Source organism: Diadema setosum, chromosome 13, assembly GCF_964275005.1.
Source record: "Diadema setosum chromosome 13, eeDiaSeto1, whole genome shotgun sequence".
Taxonomy (NCBI): Eukaryota; Metazoa; Echinodermata; class Echinoidea; order Diadematoida; family Diadematidae; genus Diadema; species Diadema setosum.
The window spans coordinates 4,810,400-4,828,708 of record NC_092697.1 but is presented as its reverse complement, the minus strand read 5'-3'; the positions used below and the strand labels follow the sequence as shown (position 1 = coordinate 4,828,708).

General features: G+C 39.6%; 1 protein-coding gene across 1 annotated transcript in view; it reads right to left on the bottom strand.

Annotated features, from left to right (window-relative positions):
* LOC140237222 (glycogen debranching enzyme-like) overlaps positions 1-17,037 on the bottom strand; it is a 37,119-nt gene extending 20,082 nt beyond the window's left edge. The window contains exons 1-8 of the mRNA XM_072317165.1: positions 16,840-17,037; positions 8,939-9,047; positions 7,212-7,437; positions 5,804-6,356; positions 4,494-4,602; positions 3,595-3,724; positions 1,969-2,181; positions 797-941 (exon numbers count right to left, since the gene is read on the bottom strand). Coding sequence (XP_072173266.1) covers positions 797-941; positions 1,969-2,181; positions 3,595-3,724; positions 4,494-4,602; positions 5,804-6,356; positions 7,212-7,437; positions 8,939-9,047; positions 16,840-16,872 — 1,518 coding nt within the window. The 5' untranslated portion in view covers positions 16,873-17,037. The remainder of the gene's footprint in view (positions 1-796; positions 942-1,968; positions 2,182-3,594; positions 3,725-4,493; positions 4,603-5,803; positions 6,357-7,211; positions 7,438-8,938; positions 9,048-16,839) is intronic.
* Positions 17,038-18,309: the final 1,272 nt, after the last annotated feature.

The following is an 18,309-nucleotide window of genomic DNA, read 5'->3' as shown; positions in this document are numbered from 1 at the left end:
AATAAATACAAAAAAGGGGGGAATACATACTATATAAGAGTGATCAATATGAAAGCAAAAATCGCTTTTCCTTAACTTTTCGCTCCCTGCCGTTGACTTCTAACCCATCCCTTTTGTTTTCATTGTTCTGTGTCCCTAGCCCTCCTCATATTATGCTTGTTGTGTGCAGTCCTTTATATGTGATTGATTTCCCTACATGTTTGCCATTTTTCCTTTGACAAAGATTGTTCTAGGATCGAAAGCTCAGGCCCCTTTTGGCTCAAATATACAAGTTTGAAATAAAACATTGATCATGTGTCTTTGAATTATGACAAGTGTACACTCTATATTGTCAGCAGGTAGTGACTGAGTAACCACATGCAGGAATGACAGCCAAAGTAAGGAACCTGAATAGGAGACCTGTTGTACCATACCAACAACAAACACATTGCATAATAAACACACATAAATATTAAAGTACATGTATATGGACACGCATACGTGATACATCATACAAGGCATTATTTGCTGCATTGGAATATTATGCTGTATCATGCCATTCACACACACTCACACAAACAAGCACACACATATAAACTGAAACACTGCAGGAAACAACTTTTTCTAGGTCACATATATATCAAAAGTCTAAAAAGTGGAGAGGCTCTTGACAAGACACAATGAAGATAACAAAACAGGTGCACAACCAACCTGTGTATTACAAGAAAGTTACAGCTACCATAAAAAGCAACCAAGAATCCCCTGTCCTTAATGAATGTACAGGACTATGAGCAAACATGTGAACTTGTTTACCTACCTTTGAGGTTGACTCAGCAAAGTTTTTGAGGGGGTCATCCCCCATGACCCAGCCATTAGAGACCATGAGGAACGGGGCCTTGTCGGTGTCCATCAGCGCTTCTTCAGACTCGATGTCCAAATCCACGCCGTGGTGACGGAAGTACCTGGAGTGAAAACAGAGGCAGATGCATTTCTCTACCACGTCAGGCCTTCGGTATTGGATACAAAAGTCTGGTCATGCAAATTACAGAATTTCATAATTGTTGCACTCATCGCTGGAAACAAAATGCTCGCTGAAGTATAGTGAAGGAAATGAAAACAAATAAATCCAAATTAAAACTAAATTGAAAAATAACAAGGATTCCTTAAATGAAATTTGTATGGAAAGACAAAGACAAATAAGGTATAGTGTATGACGGTTGCAACTGCATTTGGAATGCACTGATCTTGCAGAATCAAATAGAGTGAAGTTCATTACAAACAAAAGAATTAACAGCAAGAAGTATGCAATAAGCTGATAAGGTAAAGCAGGAGCTTGTTTGCATCCATCAATGCACTGTTTCTATTTTCTGATAAAACAGGAATATTTCTTTGAAACAGTTTATCCCGATGGAAAGACTACACAAATGATCATAGATATCAATTTAATAGCAAATGTAGACTCAGATTTAACATTACATCTGAGATCTCAGACCCTTCCAAGACTGGGATTACCTAGTCAGTGAATTGCAGTGTTACTACTTCAAATTATGTATGTTTTGAAAACATTTTTCAAATATTGTATTTGTTATCACTGATGGATTATTCATGGAATCTTGCTCTGAACTGAACCACAAGAAGATCTTGACGCCAAATCAAATCGTCAAAAGAATTATATCAAATGAACAAAGAAAGAAGAGAAATCATCTTCTCTCTGCCACTTGTAAAAATTTGCCCACAGAATAATTCAGATTTGGATGCCAGTCATAAATAATCCAATCCTCGAAATCTTTGAAGGCTTCCGTGGCGGAAGAACGTTTGGTGGTAGAAGGCTTAACTATGCATCAATCCAATCCTAATCAAAAGGTGGCGCGTAACTGCTGAATTCTGACGCATCAACATTTGCATCACTTGCTTGGCTCACAAAACGACAGGTGTCATCCTAGTTGAAGACTGATTCATTTCTAGCTGTACCAAGAGACCCGATCTTACTTTTTGACCAGAGGGTGCTCTCGGGTGACCTCCCGGAAGCGGGGACCCCCCTCCTCTAGGTGGTAGTAACGCACGTTGGAGACGAGGTTGTTGACAGCGTGGCGGAGGTCCTCTTCCATCTCGTGGGCCATGTGGCTGTTGAGCCGCTGGAGGTGGCCCAGTAGCTCCTGGCAGCACTGCTCTATCCGACTCTCCTGGTCAGGGGCTCCTGGTCTGTGTGATCAGTGTTGAGTAGTGAGACCAAGTGAAGAGTTTCATCACAAAATGTGCCATGTGCCATTTTTAAATGTTTTAAAGTAAGCCCACCATCAGAGAGAGCAAAGTAAGACCTTTCTAGTGAAAACTCACTTGTTGGATAACATGGAATATTCTTTATTAAGTTATGACTGAAAATATCCCATATTTGTGGATATATAATATATATGGATGACATAACAATTTGTAACATAATGCAAAGTTTTATGTATTATACCTGCAAATTACATTTTTGCTTATTCTCTTTTCGTTTGTGACAAATGAAGTGAGTAAAAGCAGACAGTAGGTAGAACAAAAAAAGAGGATAGCCTAGATTTACCACTCTCTTTAATAAATTACCTTTATGCTATGAGGCTCTCGGAAGGAAATAGAGGTCAGTTTAACTTAAGAAAAATATGAATACCCCTTCTTTAACATATGAGGTATTTTTGGCTGGACATCGAGGCATATTGAAGATACTATACACTTTTAACCCTAATTAGGCCGGGGGGGGGGGGGGGGGGGGGGGGGGGGGGCAATGTTTTGCGCGATGTATCACTAACTCGAAAAGCTATCGCTGCGACGTTTCGTGACTTTTTTCTTTCGAGTCTCCCGCATCTTTTGACACCAAATTTGCGATGCCCGGGCACGCGGTTCCGAAGTTGCGCATAAATATGTACTTGCATGTCAGACCAAAAATTGCTCAAAAACATGAATTCATGTACAATTTCAATGCAAACTGTGTTTACAGGCAAATTTCATAAAAGCATGATTATTTGGGGGTTTTATCGATTAAAATCAATTAATAACACATTTTCTTGTTTGGAACAATGTCGCGGACAAATTTCATCGAAAAACAATGAAAAACATAAAGTCAAAAAAACAGGGAAATACATAAGAAATTCAAAAAACAACAGAATACTTTAGAAATTTTGTCTGATTGCACAATTTTTTTCTCTTATATTTGCTAAGGACACTAAAAAGAATATTTACATAAAAAATGTGCCTGTTTTGAGCTTTATTTAGTGATTTATACCAAATTGTCTGATTTCATGCATCATTATGCATAAATTAGCATAATTTAGCGTAGATGATAATTTTTTTACAAATTAACTTCATGGTACTTTAGATTACATCATAGGCAATGTGTGTGCCAATTGTCGTTGCGATCGCGCGTTCGACGGCCGAGATCTGGAGGGGGGCCTGGGAGGCCCCCCCCCCCCCCCAGGGTTAAACATTTTTATCTAATTGTGGAGAATGTAACAGCAATAAAGACAGAAACCCGAAATTAATGGGCAACTTTCCAAAATTCATACACAGATGTACAAACCAAGAAAATGACAAGGGGGCCACCACACACAAAAAACAAGTTTGCTCATGTCTGCTCTTTACCTGTCTGTGTTGAAGTTGGCCATGGCCTTGTTCATGTCGATTGTACTACCAAGTCTCTTGTAGTTCGGATCCTGTATGATCGACACTTCCCAAGGGGTGCTGTCTCTCTGGGAGAACGTCTCCTTTGACCCTGCATGACAGACAACAATCATATACACATGCACAGAATTTGAGTCAACCCCTTAAGCCCTGAAAAGCTCTCGGCTGCCCTGCTCAAGAATCTCTGACGATGTGAAAGAAAATATATGTGCGTTTCATTGACCACTTCACATCGTCTCTGTCTACACATACTTTACAACCAGATATCCATACAATGCATTACTGATTTGTCTGAACATATGCAGAGTTGTGTCTACTGTTTTAAGTCAGTGAGTAGAGCTTAAACTTTCAAGAGACCTCAAGGTGTTGTAGGGACTAAATGAAGTTCGATACCAAATAGCAACACTACAATTATAGTTTCTCTGCAGTGGATCAAAACTACATGATGAACAGCAAGTCAACAAGATACATGGGTCCCTCATCTTAAAAGCAAGTTTGGTAAAGGAGATCATCTTCTATCTTTAAACCTTGACATCTCAGAAAGGTAATAACTTACAAGTGGACTGGCTGTAGTTGAAAGAAGATAATATGTCTGTTTTAAGAGATGTGCATTCCAGGCTAATCACATAAATGATCAAGTGCATTGTGGCATAGACCAAATCAGTAATATTTATAGAAATACTAATCATGCAAATAATCAAATACAGGGAATAAAATTGTGCTTCTAACACAGTAAGACATAAGTTGGCACACTGCAGATTGAGTCCGCCATGCCAATGTGGAAAACAAAGAGTTAATGGATGAGGGTCAGTGCGATATTAGCAATCACTAAACTACATAGACCAAAGACATATCCTCACCCTTTGCTCTCTCCCTGAACTCCTCCACGATCTTCTCGACATCCACCTGGTAGAACTCCGCCATGTTGTAGCGGGGTAAGACATCATGGGTCAGCACATGCCTAATCACCTAGGGAACAGCGAAGACACAACAAAAGTATTAAGTTATTCGGTGGATTTATTGTTTGGTGGAACAACATCAGCAAGTATTACCAGATTATTAACAGCCACATAAATCAATGCACAGCATCTGAGAGATAATTGCAGAAACCCTCTTGCTTGACCAAGGCACTGTCATTAACAGTTATTTTTGAGGTAACTCAACCTTGTACGTAACAGACACATGCTTTAAAAATGCTAGCTGTGGCTGTATATTGCATGCAGTCACAGATATATCACTCTGTATTCCCCATTTCTTGACACTTTCTGTCTAACACTCTCTTTTTGTCTGAAATGATAACCACAATTTAACAACCAATATGACTTCTGAAGCTCCAGTGGATTTGGATGGCTGACTTTACATGCAGAATAATAGAAGAGGGACACATGTAAGACACTAGGTATTTTGTGAAACCCTACCCTGCTTAAAGGGATCGTATAGTTTTGGTAGAGACCTAAATTCAGGTTTCTGACATTTTGGGTGAAATTATGAGAAACCTCTCATGAAATATGAAAGAGCATGTAATTCCAAGAGGAATTCAACATTTATTTGATGAAAATTGGTTTTGAAATACCTGAGAATATCCAAAACAGAGTGATCCTAGTAAAAGGTGGGACCAACCTTTTATTACGATTGCTTTGTTTTACTCTGTTTTTGGATGCTCAGTCATTCCAAAACCGATATTCATCAAATAAACTTTGACTTCCTCTTAGAATGGTATGCTCTGTATCATTTCATAAGTGGTTTCTTGGTATCTCGTAAAAAGTTAAAAGCCCAATCCTCAGCTCCACCAATACTATACCATTCCTTTCAGGTATTGCCATTTGAAGGATGGCCCTGATCCTTGAAATTCAAAACCGACAAGGTGTTTGATGACCATGTCACATGACATGACATTGTCACATGACATGACATTCAGTCTGGAAAGGGATTTTATTAAGCAGGTGATATGACAAGTTTCAATCTATTTGGATTTTGTCATTTCAGTTGCAAATCCTGAAATGACACCTAAGACTGACAAGAGATGCCAGCTTTCTCACAACTCCTGCAATCACATCAAACCAGCTATCAAATGGTGAACTAAAGTACCCTGACAGTTAGAGCACATGGCTACCATGTTACAGCAAGAAGTGGACTGCAAAATAGGGAAGCAGCATTTTGGCACACTAACATGAAGCTGTTCCTCGTTGTCGACGAAACTTGGGATGCCACACTCTGCCCACTTGCCGTCAGCGACCTCCAGCGTGAAGTGCCAGAGGATGCGGTCGACGACGTAGGCCGGCCGCAGGTGTGGCGAGTTTTGCACGTTGTAGGCGCACTCTGGGTGTTCCCGCAACCAGGGGCTGTCAAAGGAGGTGTGGTTCCAGACCACGTCACAGATGCTCAGCACGCCCCACTCGTTCTGCATCTTTGTCACCAGCCCGCGCACATCCTCCAGGGAGACGCGGTTGCCGTTGCAGTCCAGCGACGGGTTGAGGGCGCGCTGGTTGCGGATGGAATAGGAGGAGTTGGAGGCGCCCAGCTCCTGGATGGGGGTGAAGTGGATGACGTTGTACCCCGTCTCATGGGCCACGCGCAGCCTGTCCTCCCAGGTGACGAAGGCTCCCAGGCTCTTGGTCAGCACAGTCTGGGCTGTGATGCAGTCCAGCGGTAGGATGTCTGTTTCCGAGGTAACGTGCAGGACAGGATCAACCATGAAGTATCCTGAGCCCTCTTCTTTGGTACTGCCAATGAAGAAATATGTGTGACATGGTTAAAGAGCAGTTGGCTTTGAGCTGAATCTATGCAAGATAAAAGTTGGGACAAAATCATTATCCCCACCCCCCCCCCCAAAAAAAAAAAAAAAACCTCTTTCTACAGCACATCCACTCTATGCAACTAAATCTAGACTCTGCACTTAAATGATGCGAGCGTAAAAGGACAAGCACATCTTTGAATTTCCATGAAAAATACAGACAGCTGGGCATAGACAAACAAATGGTAGATAGGTATTGTGTGTTCTAGAGCAGTTTTTTCTAATGTACGATAAAACGTGCTATTGTTTGCTGTTTACATGTCATAGTTTACAGATCACCCAAGTTCATTTCTTCTATGCACAAAATTACACATAATAAAGTGTATTCTAGTTGTCTGCCGTGCACGATGGCAATACATTTGTATGTAAAAACCTAACCTGTCTTCTCGCAAAGCAAATTCAAGATGCCGTGCTTGTGGAAAAAAACATATTGTATTTGTATTTGTGTCAATGCGATAAGCAGGATGCGATATCGCGTCTCATTCACTAAAATACACGCCTCTGACATATTAGTGGTATGTTTAGCAAATCAACAGTGAGATACAAGTGTGTATGTTTTCTTTTACAATTTTCCTAGGGAAATACACGCAGTTGGACTCTGATGGGATAAAGATTTTCATGGTGATAATATGTTTTTCACTTTCAATGCCCTCAGCCAATTGGAAGACAAGAAATAATTTGTGAGGGATATTTATAATTTCACCATGTCCCTCGAAGCCCTCAATATTCATATTTCATTATATTACATCTTTTCCTCCAATTTAATGCTTTCCCCACAACACACCTGTCATCAACTGTGAAGTAGTACTGGAAAGCCCCAGCCAGATGCAGCTGGACGGCGCAGAAACGCTCCGACGTGTCGCACTGCGACTGGGAGGCCATCTCCCACGGCAGCTCGTAGAACTCCCTGCGGTTGAAGGCGCGGCCCGTCCCCTGGGCGGGGTGGTTGGTGAAGACCCGCACCCGCCTGGCCTGGAGGGTGGGGCCGAGCTGGAAGTGTAGTATCCATCCTGTGGAAACGAACACCCCAGGCGTGACATGAAGAAAGAAAAACACAGAAGCTTCACTGAATAAACACGTGTTAGTGTCTGGCAGAGAAAAGAGCTTACTGTATACCAATCACACATTACTACATGTGTTCAAATGCAGATTTGATCTTGAAACACTGTTTGATTGTGTTTTAGGGAATGGCAGTTTCTGGGTTCTCAATATCTTATAGACTGAGTGTCATGTATGATCAAATGTGGTATCACACACACCAGAAAATGGAGAAATATCAAGGCTCTATTGAATTACACATATATCATTGACTAATATTTTGTTTTTATTTTGACTAATTTTTGTTTTTATTGGTACATGTGTTTTGTTATCAGGTGTGCCTGATTCAAGCTGTGCTTTTTGGTGCCACACTCCCTTTTAATGTAAATAGATTGCCATGGCATAATGTTTTCATTCTAGTACAGATTTGATATTGAAATAAACAAATCATGTTACTTTGAATTTGAATTTGTATTGTGGGAATGACAAGGGGGTTTGACATTAACAATAAATCATGAAATATGGACATTGGTTTAATGACATTATCCTTATCAGATCTAACAAATTTATCATCTTTGGACCTTACATTAATGCCATTGCGCATTCACATTTAAAAAAACAAAAAAAAAAAAACATTTCTTGTAGTAAATGTGTTTGCATACATAAGCAAAGTAGTAAACAAAATCAAATGTACAACGTTGCACACTCTTACACTGAGACACACACAAATAAGAAAAAAACAGACACAAGATGTGCAGTCAAAGAAAAATAAAATAGTGTGTTTGTGTGTTTACTGCATGCAGAGTGCATTTTTGACAGACAGAAGTGATGCATGACAACAGAAATATTTGAAGTGGCAGTCAGCCCCTTGGCCCCTTTCTACACTAGCCTTTTTCCAAGGCCTTCTCGCTGCATAGTGGTGAGCGAATGGGGGCGAACGAAGCGAGCTCAGCTGAGTTGGCGAGCACAACAGGCTTTTGATATCTCATTCGCATCCTTATGTTAGCCTTTTGAATTAACGATCTTTGCTCCCCACATTGGGGAGCAAAAATCGACCAATCTGTGCATCTGTCTGCCTATGGACCTACAAATTGTAGGTCCATGGTCTGCCTGACCCCGATGTGCTTACAGCGAATACATGCCTGAGACCTCCACTGGTGGTACACTATAAGTGATGCATGTGAACATGCCCAGGCCGGCCAATGCTAAGACAGAGGATGTGGGGAGCGCGCCATTCCATTGGTCGACAGGAACGCATTAATATGACTATTCAGTAGGGTTCATGAGTCATGAATAATAATGTGTGAAGTAGATCTCAAAAGGCCCTCGCACTGTCAAGCTCGGCTGGGCTCCCTTCGCTCGCCCGCTATAGCCATCGTACAGCGAGAGGGCCTTGACAAAAGACTATCTCTACACTTGTGATGAGGTCACACTGATACATGCACATACACACACACACTCATACTCACTGACCTTTCCTGAGCCTGTAGAGGGTAGTAGTCTTGTGTTCATCCTCATTTAGAATCAGTTTCCTGACCTGGCTGGCCATTATGATGGTGGACCCCTGGGTCGATGGGTCGGGCTGCAATATATTTTAGAAGTAAACCATTAGTGAGTAGGGCCTACAGACACAATCTGTGGATCTTTTAAAAAGCAATTGATAAATATGTATTTCCAGCAACTATTGAAAAACCAGTTCATACAGAAATTGCTGGGTCCCTGTTTAATACCAGGGGGGTACCAATTTCCTAGGATTGCATAAATTTATCTACAATGCATTCATAGTCAAGTATGTCATATAGACACGTAATAGCTTTCAGGGTGCGAGTATCTAAATTTGCTGATGTTCTGATTCCCTTTGCTTTTCTTTGTTTACGAGTATTGCTGCTGTTGTTCTATGCCATTTTAACCTGTCAGGGTAGAATAGTGAATATTCATTCTCTTACAGACTCCATCTCAGTGTGGGGTATGGGTGGCCCAAATCATTTCCTTCTCACCAGGGTACATTTGAAAACCACATACAGCACTGATCAGCGAATATACATTGTATGTATCGAAGCATACGCTCACCGATAAATGACCTAATGCAGTCGAGAATCTTCAGTGGTGCGTGCACTTTTTTCAAGACTGTACACAGAGACCAGCTATAAAGCTGGACACAATTCGTTATGGGGAGTCTCGAATATATCTGAGCCGAGCCCACCTTCCCACTCCACGGTATCCCCATGCCGCAGCGTCTATAACACATGCAGGGCGGAATATCGATGAAGTGGGTTGGCACACTGACTAGCCTCCCTCAAGGACTGATCAGTTATTAGTACACTTGAAGGTGAATGATATCCCACAACACCCTTGAAGACTGTTATTTTTGTGATTAAGCTGCAAATCCTTCTCTTCATTGTGCAATAAGTGCTTCTGTTCATTCAGCAATAAGTCCTTCTTTTGATTGTGCTATGAGTCCTTTTTTTCTGCATTGCGCAGTAAGTCCATCTTTTCATCGTGACACTTTCAAGCCTGTGGGTGATAAGCATCAAATGCATCATTAACATTTGAAGCAAATGCAGACAAAAATTATGCACATAACATACAGCCTGTATAAATTCTGCAGAAACCATTGTTTATCTCTTGGTTTTCTCTTTACAGAAATCATGGCTAGCAATGCTCACGTACATCACTGATATGTGTTTTCTGCAAAAACATATAAACAAAAGCATTTCTTAGCCTGGTGATTACCTTTACTGTCATTCCAGATGCTTCCCTTTTAGTTGAAGCTACCCTCTAGCTTCATGCTTTGTTACGTTTTCGTCTTAAAGGGAAGATAAACCCCAAGAGCAATGTGGATTGAGTGAAAGCAGCAACATTAGTAGAACACATCAGTGAAAGTTTGAAGAAAATCGGGCAATCGATGCAAAAGTTATGAATTTTTAAAGTTTTGATGTTGGAACCGCTGGATGAGGAGACTACTAGAGGTTATGACGTATGAGTGGACAACAATACCAAGAAAATATAAAGAAAATACTACAAAAATCCATTTTTCATGAAAATTACAAATTCCATCAACTTCATATTGACATATGTTAAGGGTAGCAATTATTCCCCCTGCTTTCTGAAAGTGGTTGGTCCATTGCTCTTTCATAATTCTAGAAAAGTGAATTTTTGTTGAATTTCCTTTATATTTTCTTTGTATTGTTGTCCACTCATATGTCATATCCTCTAGTAGTCTCCTCGTCCAGCGGTTCCAACACCAAAACTTTAAAAATTCATAACTTTTGCATCGATTGTCCGATTTTCCTCAAACTTTCACTGATGTGTTCTGCTAATGTTGCTGCTTTCACTCAATCCACATTGCTCTTTGGGTTTACCTTCCCTTTAACTAGCAGCACAGTGCTTCAAAAGTGCAGTCTTATCTTTACACCATTATAAAAACTCCAACATCAATATTATGTAACAGGGTCCTTTTATCTGAATAGATATTCATTGCACAACAAAATTTTCCTGAATGAGATAAAAGTGTTCCTTTGCTCTCGTCTTTTACAGTTGAATTTCAGCTGGGTTGTTGACTTTTACAGTTTTCCTATAGGGTATGACCAGAAATATGACATTGAATTCCACAGGGAAGAGTAACCTATTTTTTTTTTTTCCTTTGGAGGGGAGGATTTAGGATCAACTTGAGTGAAATGTTCACAGTTCATTAAAATCACTGCCACACATCAATCTATGTACATGATTACTTTAGCACATTAACCATGAAAGTTAAACTTCCAACAACAGTTATCATCTGTATACAGTAAATGCAAAAAGCTGATTGTAAGACTGACCTGCTTGTCACTTACAATATGTTGACAAATTATGAAATAATTCTCAAATAATATTTCAGTCTCTCCTGGGGTTTGGTAATCTTCCCATTTTTTAATCGTATTCAATAAAGTTTGTTCTCCTTTTGAAATATTGTACAATGCTTTTTTTTTGTCTGTCTGTTTTTTTTTTTTTTTTTTTTTTTTTTTTTAGGCCCTACAGCTTTTACATTTAAGCACTTGCTAGCATGTTAAAGAGTCATATCAATGGGCCAAAACTCATTCCTACTTAAAAAAATTAAGAAACAAAAAATGTTGTTTTATGCTGTAGGAATGAACGGTTGAAACTGTTTGACTACTGTAGTATCACATAAACGGCTGATATATTGCAATACTACAAAGCATTCTTCTATCACCTACAGATATTTGTCTATCTAATGCGTGTGAAAAGATCAAGTAACTACAGGTTCAATTTGTGTCATGAAATTTATCTACTGGTATCAAGATTTGACCCACTGCCTTACATGTCAGGTGCACAGCACTCTATTATTGAGATTTTAGAATCTTGTCAAAATGGACAAGTTGACCTAGATATTGTCCACATACCACTAATATTTATTTCATCCAGCCTTCCACTTGAGCAACTGGACGATTGGCCAAAGGCCACTTGCTAAACACAGTCTCACCACAGGGGTCAAGTTGCTGAGATTCCGCAGCTAATTGGATGATATCGCAGCTTAAATGCGGGTAAGAGGATTAAATGCACCGGTCTCGCGTCATATTCAGCCTATGCAATCTGGCTCAACTTTTGTTGTTGTTGTTCTTTTTTCAAGCTGACTTTCTTGTTGTTCTTGTTGCAAATGTTGTTTTTGTTGTGCATTATTGCACTGTGTTCTCTATGTACAGACCCTGTACATCATTATGCTTAAATGATGATCAGCAATGGTATATATTAATTTGGTATTAATTATGTTAAACAGTGCTAGGCACAGACACACTACACAACTGGTTGTCCTGTATGTACAGTATAATCATGAATGAACTTTACAATCAATGCATGATTTATTCAAAGATAACAATATGTGCCAATATTTGCTTCATTTGGTTCAACCAAAACACCTGACCTACCAAAGGGGTAATGCCTGTCAACTCTGCTCTTGTGCAGCTGTCTTTTCAAAGTCAATATAACTGATTATGATTTTTGATGAACATTTCTGATCAAGATTATCTCATTTTAATCACTTTACAAATAATTAGCATCATGGACAAAAGTAGTCTATTAAAATGAAGTTTGAAAAGATCAGAATATAGATTGGTGATGTGCCCAGACCACAAGATGCCAATCAATTTTCCTGTTTTTACTATTAAATACTTCAAAGTCTCTTGTCACAATGCACAGACTTTGTGCCAAAAGTGGCGAGTCGTCACACAGAGCGTGATTTTAATGACAACCCTTGCACCAAATAGATACAACCCTGGCATAGCAAAAATCCATTTTTTAGCTGCAAAACAAACAAGACAGTTTCAATCATAAAGGACTGCAAAAGAAAAGGATTTGTTCTCACGACATAAAATGGCACAATTGATATTATAATTTGTCAAAACTGCAGAGTGTGCTGTGCATATGACAGCAGAAGTCCCATATCATATATACAACAAAGCACTCAGACTAAACTGTAATTCAGTTCTGATATTTTTTTATGCATACACAAAACTGCGACAGACAATGGCAGTTTTGGTGTGATCAACATGCCTCCACAGGCAAAACTAGAAGCACTTGAAGAGCCACAACCTCAGCCGGGGCCCTAGGGTTACTAACGCCATAGAACTGTGCTAGCATCATTCAACCTTAAAATCTTGTTAACCACCATAAACTAATTATTCATTCCATTTACCACTACGAACTTGTCCTAGTAATTTTATCAAAATCAGTTCTAATTTGTCTTTCGAGCTTGTATCGCTAGCACACAAACTACAAGAAGCAAAAAAAAAAACAACAACGATTGCCTGCAAAAAAAACTTTTTATACCTTCTCCGAAAGAGTGGGTCCAGACAAAGTGGGGCCACTTTGTTCATCAAATGCATTGTCAAACCACACATATAGTACTTACGCATTCACCTGTTTCTCTGAAGAATGACTGCTACCAACTTTTGAAACCCCTGAGTATTGTTCACAAAAGGCGAAAAATGCCTTCATACAAACTTCCTGGTCTAGGAATAAACAGCTGACTCACCCTTAAAGGGGTTGTTTACCCTAGAGGAGCTCAATTAACTTTAGAACTCTCAACAAAGAACAGCTTACACAAGTGTTTGAATTAGTTATGATACAGTTTATAGGCCAAAATGGCCCAACTCTGTCATTTGAGTGCCACTTTTTAATCTGTCCTGCATGACATCCATGAAGGAATGTGGCTGTGTAGATATATTTTCAATATAAATAGTACTACAACAACAACTACTACTACTACTACTACTACCTCTACTAAGACGACGACTACTACTACTACTACTACAGTACTACTACTACTACTACTACTACTACTACTACTACTACTACTACTACTACTCTCTTCTACTACTACTACTACTACTACTACTGATACTACTACTACTACTACTACTACTACTACTACTACTACTACTACTACTAACTACTACTACTACTACTACTCTCTACTACTACTACTACTACTACTACTACTACTACTACTACTACTACTACAGCTACTACTCAGTACTACTAGCTTTGAGGGCATGTATTAGCTTTAGCCTGGATGCCATTTCAGGTTCTATTGACAAAGTTGCATCTCCAAACCTGTCTACTAGCATGGCTGTCCTCGGTTCATTAAAGGACACCAAAACCAAAATATGCATACGTGTCAACTAAGAACACATCAGTGAAAATTTGAAGAAATGCAGGCATTCGATTAAAAAATTATGAATTTTTGAAGATTAGGTGCCATCATGGCTGGGTGAGGAGACTACTGCACTTCGTGACTGACGTCATTTTGGACAACAATATCAAGAAAATATAAAGAAAATGCAACATATTTTCACTTTTCTACATTGAAACATAATGGAAGAGCACTTGACTTGCCTCTTTCAGACAGTAGGAAGTATAATATTGCCATTAACATATGTCGGTAACAAGCTGATCAAATGGAATGTGTATTTTTCATGAAAATGAGATACTGTGGAATTCTCCTTTTATTTAGGAAGGATTTGCAATTATTGTCAGCTATATCACTACTCAGTAGAAACTAACAAAACTTGACGATTCCATTGAACTCCCTCTCTTTTATCACAACTCCAATCAATCCTGACAAAAATCTGCTCGTTCTGTTCGTATACAGCTGTACGTTACTCCGTTTAGGTCAACTTGAACATAATACAAGATTTCGCTTTTACTTTCGCACTCTGCACGACAGGCAAAATTTCTCCAGGTTCACCTCAGAGGACATATTCTCAGGTACTCTGGTCTTGAAAGGATTCTTCCTCTATCCAATTTGCAATTTTTCAGTCCCTGGATATATATATATACACTGCACAGAACTTCAAAATATATCCTGCAAAGTCTCGTATGTAGCAAATACATTGTAGCTACATATGAATGATACTTTGCATGAAGTATTATCATGTACTGGCAATCAAATTAGAACTCCCTGGTGTATGACTATGCCATTCAAAGGAGATGATTACATGCAGGCGACATCGTGCCTGCCATATTTCACAAGGGCTCAATACAATGGAAATAATTTTGCCATGAACCTGCACTACTTTTCTCGTTTGTTCTTCTCAATTTTCTCCCACAGTTGATGTTTCTATTTCACTGCATCCAGTCAAAAAAAAAAGAGAAAAAAGCAACAAATGCTGTGGAGTTGTTGCTTTTGCTATTGGGGGGGGGGGGGGGGGGCAGAAGGGAGAGAGAGGAAGGAAGTATATTAAAAAGCTGAATGATTGTTTGAAATACATGTATGAGGAAACAGCGGGCTACATTTTATACAGAAATCACATCCCGTTTGAGCATTCTTCTATTGTGTGTGTGCCCATGCATGTATGTGTGTGTGTGTGTGCTTTATTTTATATTCTATTTATTTTTTATATTTTTTTTTTTTTGGGGGGGGGGGGGTTCTCTCTCTTCAACTTTTTTTTTTCTGCTGGTCTGTCTTTGTTTTCATTTCTATTCTCTTGCTACAAACACACACTACCAGTGTACTGAATGGACCCACAGAACCACTTCCTTGCCATGTTGCATATTTTCCCCCTCTGGTTTGAATAAAGAAGTGTAGATTACAATAGCCATCAGGAATTCCTCTCCCACTGTTCCCAATGACATAACAAAGACTGAAAATGCACTGACTCAAAGAAGTGATTCCATCTTCCGCTTCAACCTGTAAAAGTAGGAAGCTTAATCTTAACGAACTTTGTTTCATTGCATTGGTTGGGATTGAGGATTCTTTTCTTTTCTTGAAATGCTTTTGGTATCTTTTTTTTCATAACCACTTGAAAGATGACTTTTTGAGTGCATATTATAAACAGACAGTAATTTGTAAGCATTAGAGGCCAATATTTTTAAAGAGAGAATTCCCCTTTGACAAAAGTTTGGCATTATGACTACTGCTATCAACTGAAGAGGCACTTACTACACAAAACAGAATGCAAACAACATCTGAAAGAGCAGTGTATTATTTTCAGATGAGGGGGAAAATGAGTGATTCTCCAAATTGAAGGACTCCTACTAAGGCTTTGATATTACCGATACAATGTACACAGAGCGATTGAATATAGACCTGTACTGTACGTTATGAAGCATCTCGCCAATATTATCACTGGTCAGTGTATCTTAATTCATTTCCCAAAATTTCACTGATAAAATTCACATTCTGAAGTTGGAATGAAGCCGCTTCAAATACTAACAATATTTCGAAATCACAGAATTTCTTTTCCTCGATTTAAACATGCATTAATAATGGCCTATTCAATTACATCACTCCTATTGCACATGTACATGTGTACTCCATAACTTGAAGTATGTGTTGCACTACAAACTCTGGACATGTTTTCTTCGTTGTCCTGATCAGGTCTTATCATTCTGTATCAGAATGGGCATGAAATGTATACGTTATGTACTAGTTTACAGTGGTGAACAAATCAACTAGTTGTGAATTCTGAAGCTGTTGACGTGTCAGAAAAAGCAACGCATGTCCCCAGAGCAAGCAGTGCATTAACCGGGATCGTCATTGTTATTGACTCTGATTGTACTTGATGGTACAAATCTTCAAATGCACTCATTCCTATTGCAGAATAAATTCCCCCAAACATTGGTCAGGCTACTACTTGTAGGCACCTATGTATGGAATACCATCATATGTTTGTACTTAGTTTGTACATGTTTGTAACAACATAATGAATAGCAGGTGTCAGATTTGATCGGATCAAGTTTGAAAAAGGAATACATGTACTAGTATATGCCAAAGTCAGTTGGTTTGTTTTTTTGACATGCATCTCATTTCAAATTATGTTGTAGAAGAGAATATACACAGTACACTGTATGGGCAGGTATCTTTACACCATACTCACCGCCTCATTGTGTACAAAGTGCATGGACGGCATCGTGATCGGAATGAAAATAATGTCAAGCCAAAAAGTTAGCTGCAGTCAACAAAAAGCAAGGGAATAAGACCGTACGCTGTATATTCACTTTCTATCTCATCAAGCACAATATATATTTTCATGGAGTTTACGCAGAAATTCTATGAGGCGAGAAGCCAATCGAGTGTGTGCTGCTTCGGAAAACTTGATGGTAAAGATGTAAAAGCGTGCAAAATGAACAGGTGCAGGGCTCGAGAAATCCACATTTGTAACTTTCCAAGGCAATTTATGCAGCTTTGTGCTCAAATATCATCAAATCCTACTGCAGCATAACTTCACTGGATTTGAATATTGCCGATGTTGCGGGTATGGTAGTCACATTCTTTTGCAGATGGTGCATTTCACAACTCTCATCAAAACACCAGAGACTTCATCGGGAGTATTCACATATTCCACTCCATCTTTAGACAATCTCCATAGCCCTTGGCAGGTACATAGTCATCTTGACAACCTGCTTGTTCCGAATCCAGGGGGCTAGTGGATGTTTCCCACTACAGGCATATCGTCATCATATGCAAACAGTTTGGGAGGAAACCAGTGTGGCTGCTTTTCCACACACACACACAAAAAAAAAAAATTGTGGTTCCAAACCCTGGATGCTAAACGTCAGGTCTGAACGCTTTCGGGGACAGTTGGCGGATCTCATCTGTGACAAATTGCAGGCACATCCACGATCATCTCCACGAGTTCACACAATCCTGCGCAGATTACTGGTATTTCCATGGACCTCTTTGGAGCAAAGGAGTGTCTGAGTGAATTCCCCACTGCACTGCCAGTTGTCTAAGTGAATCGCCACAGCAGAGCACTATTATTTGACTACTCTGCGTTGTTTGCCTGCCGACACGTGGATGGCTGGATTGATCTAGGGGAGCGGTGCATTAAATTGCCAAATCACAACACCTGTTTCCTCCTACGCTTCTGCACTGTTAGGAACTATTGGCTTGTGACTTATTTTTCCAATTCTCAGGATGGCATCGGGTCTGCTTCAGCTACGTATTAAAGTCAGGATTTTCGTCGAAAGTGAAAAAGGAATCGAGCCACTTGTCAGTTTAATACTGCCACAGAAGAAGCTGGGATGTCTCAGCTTCCACTTCCTTGATGAACAGACTTCTTCAATGGGGCAAAAGTAGATGATCCTACTTTATGTAATCCATGGTCCCTTTTTTTCATAGGAGCCTTTAGTCAAGCACCAATGGTTCTGTAGAGGTAATGAAGTGATCTGTACAGACCAGCTAGGGCTGTCTTCTGCCGAGTCTTTTTATTCATGCAATCTTGTAGATTTCAAGACGGTACCATAAATAGTAGTCGCCAGTCAAAGCTACACACTCCATGGGACCAGTCCGTCAGCATCGCCATCTCCTACAGTGCTGAGTAGAATATTCACGGAAAAGGCAAGAT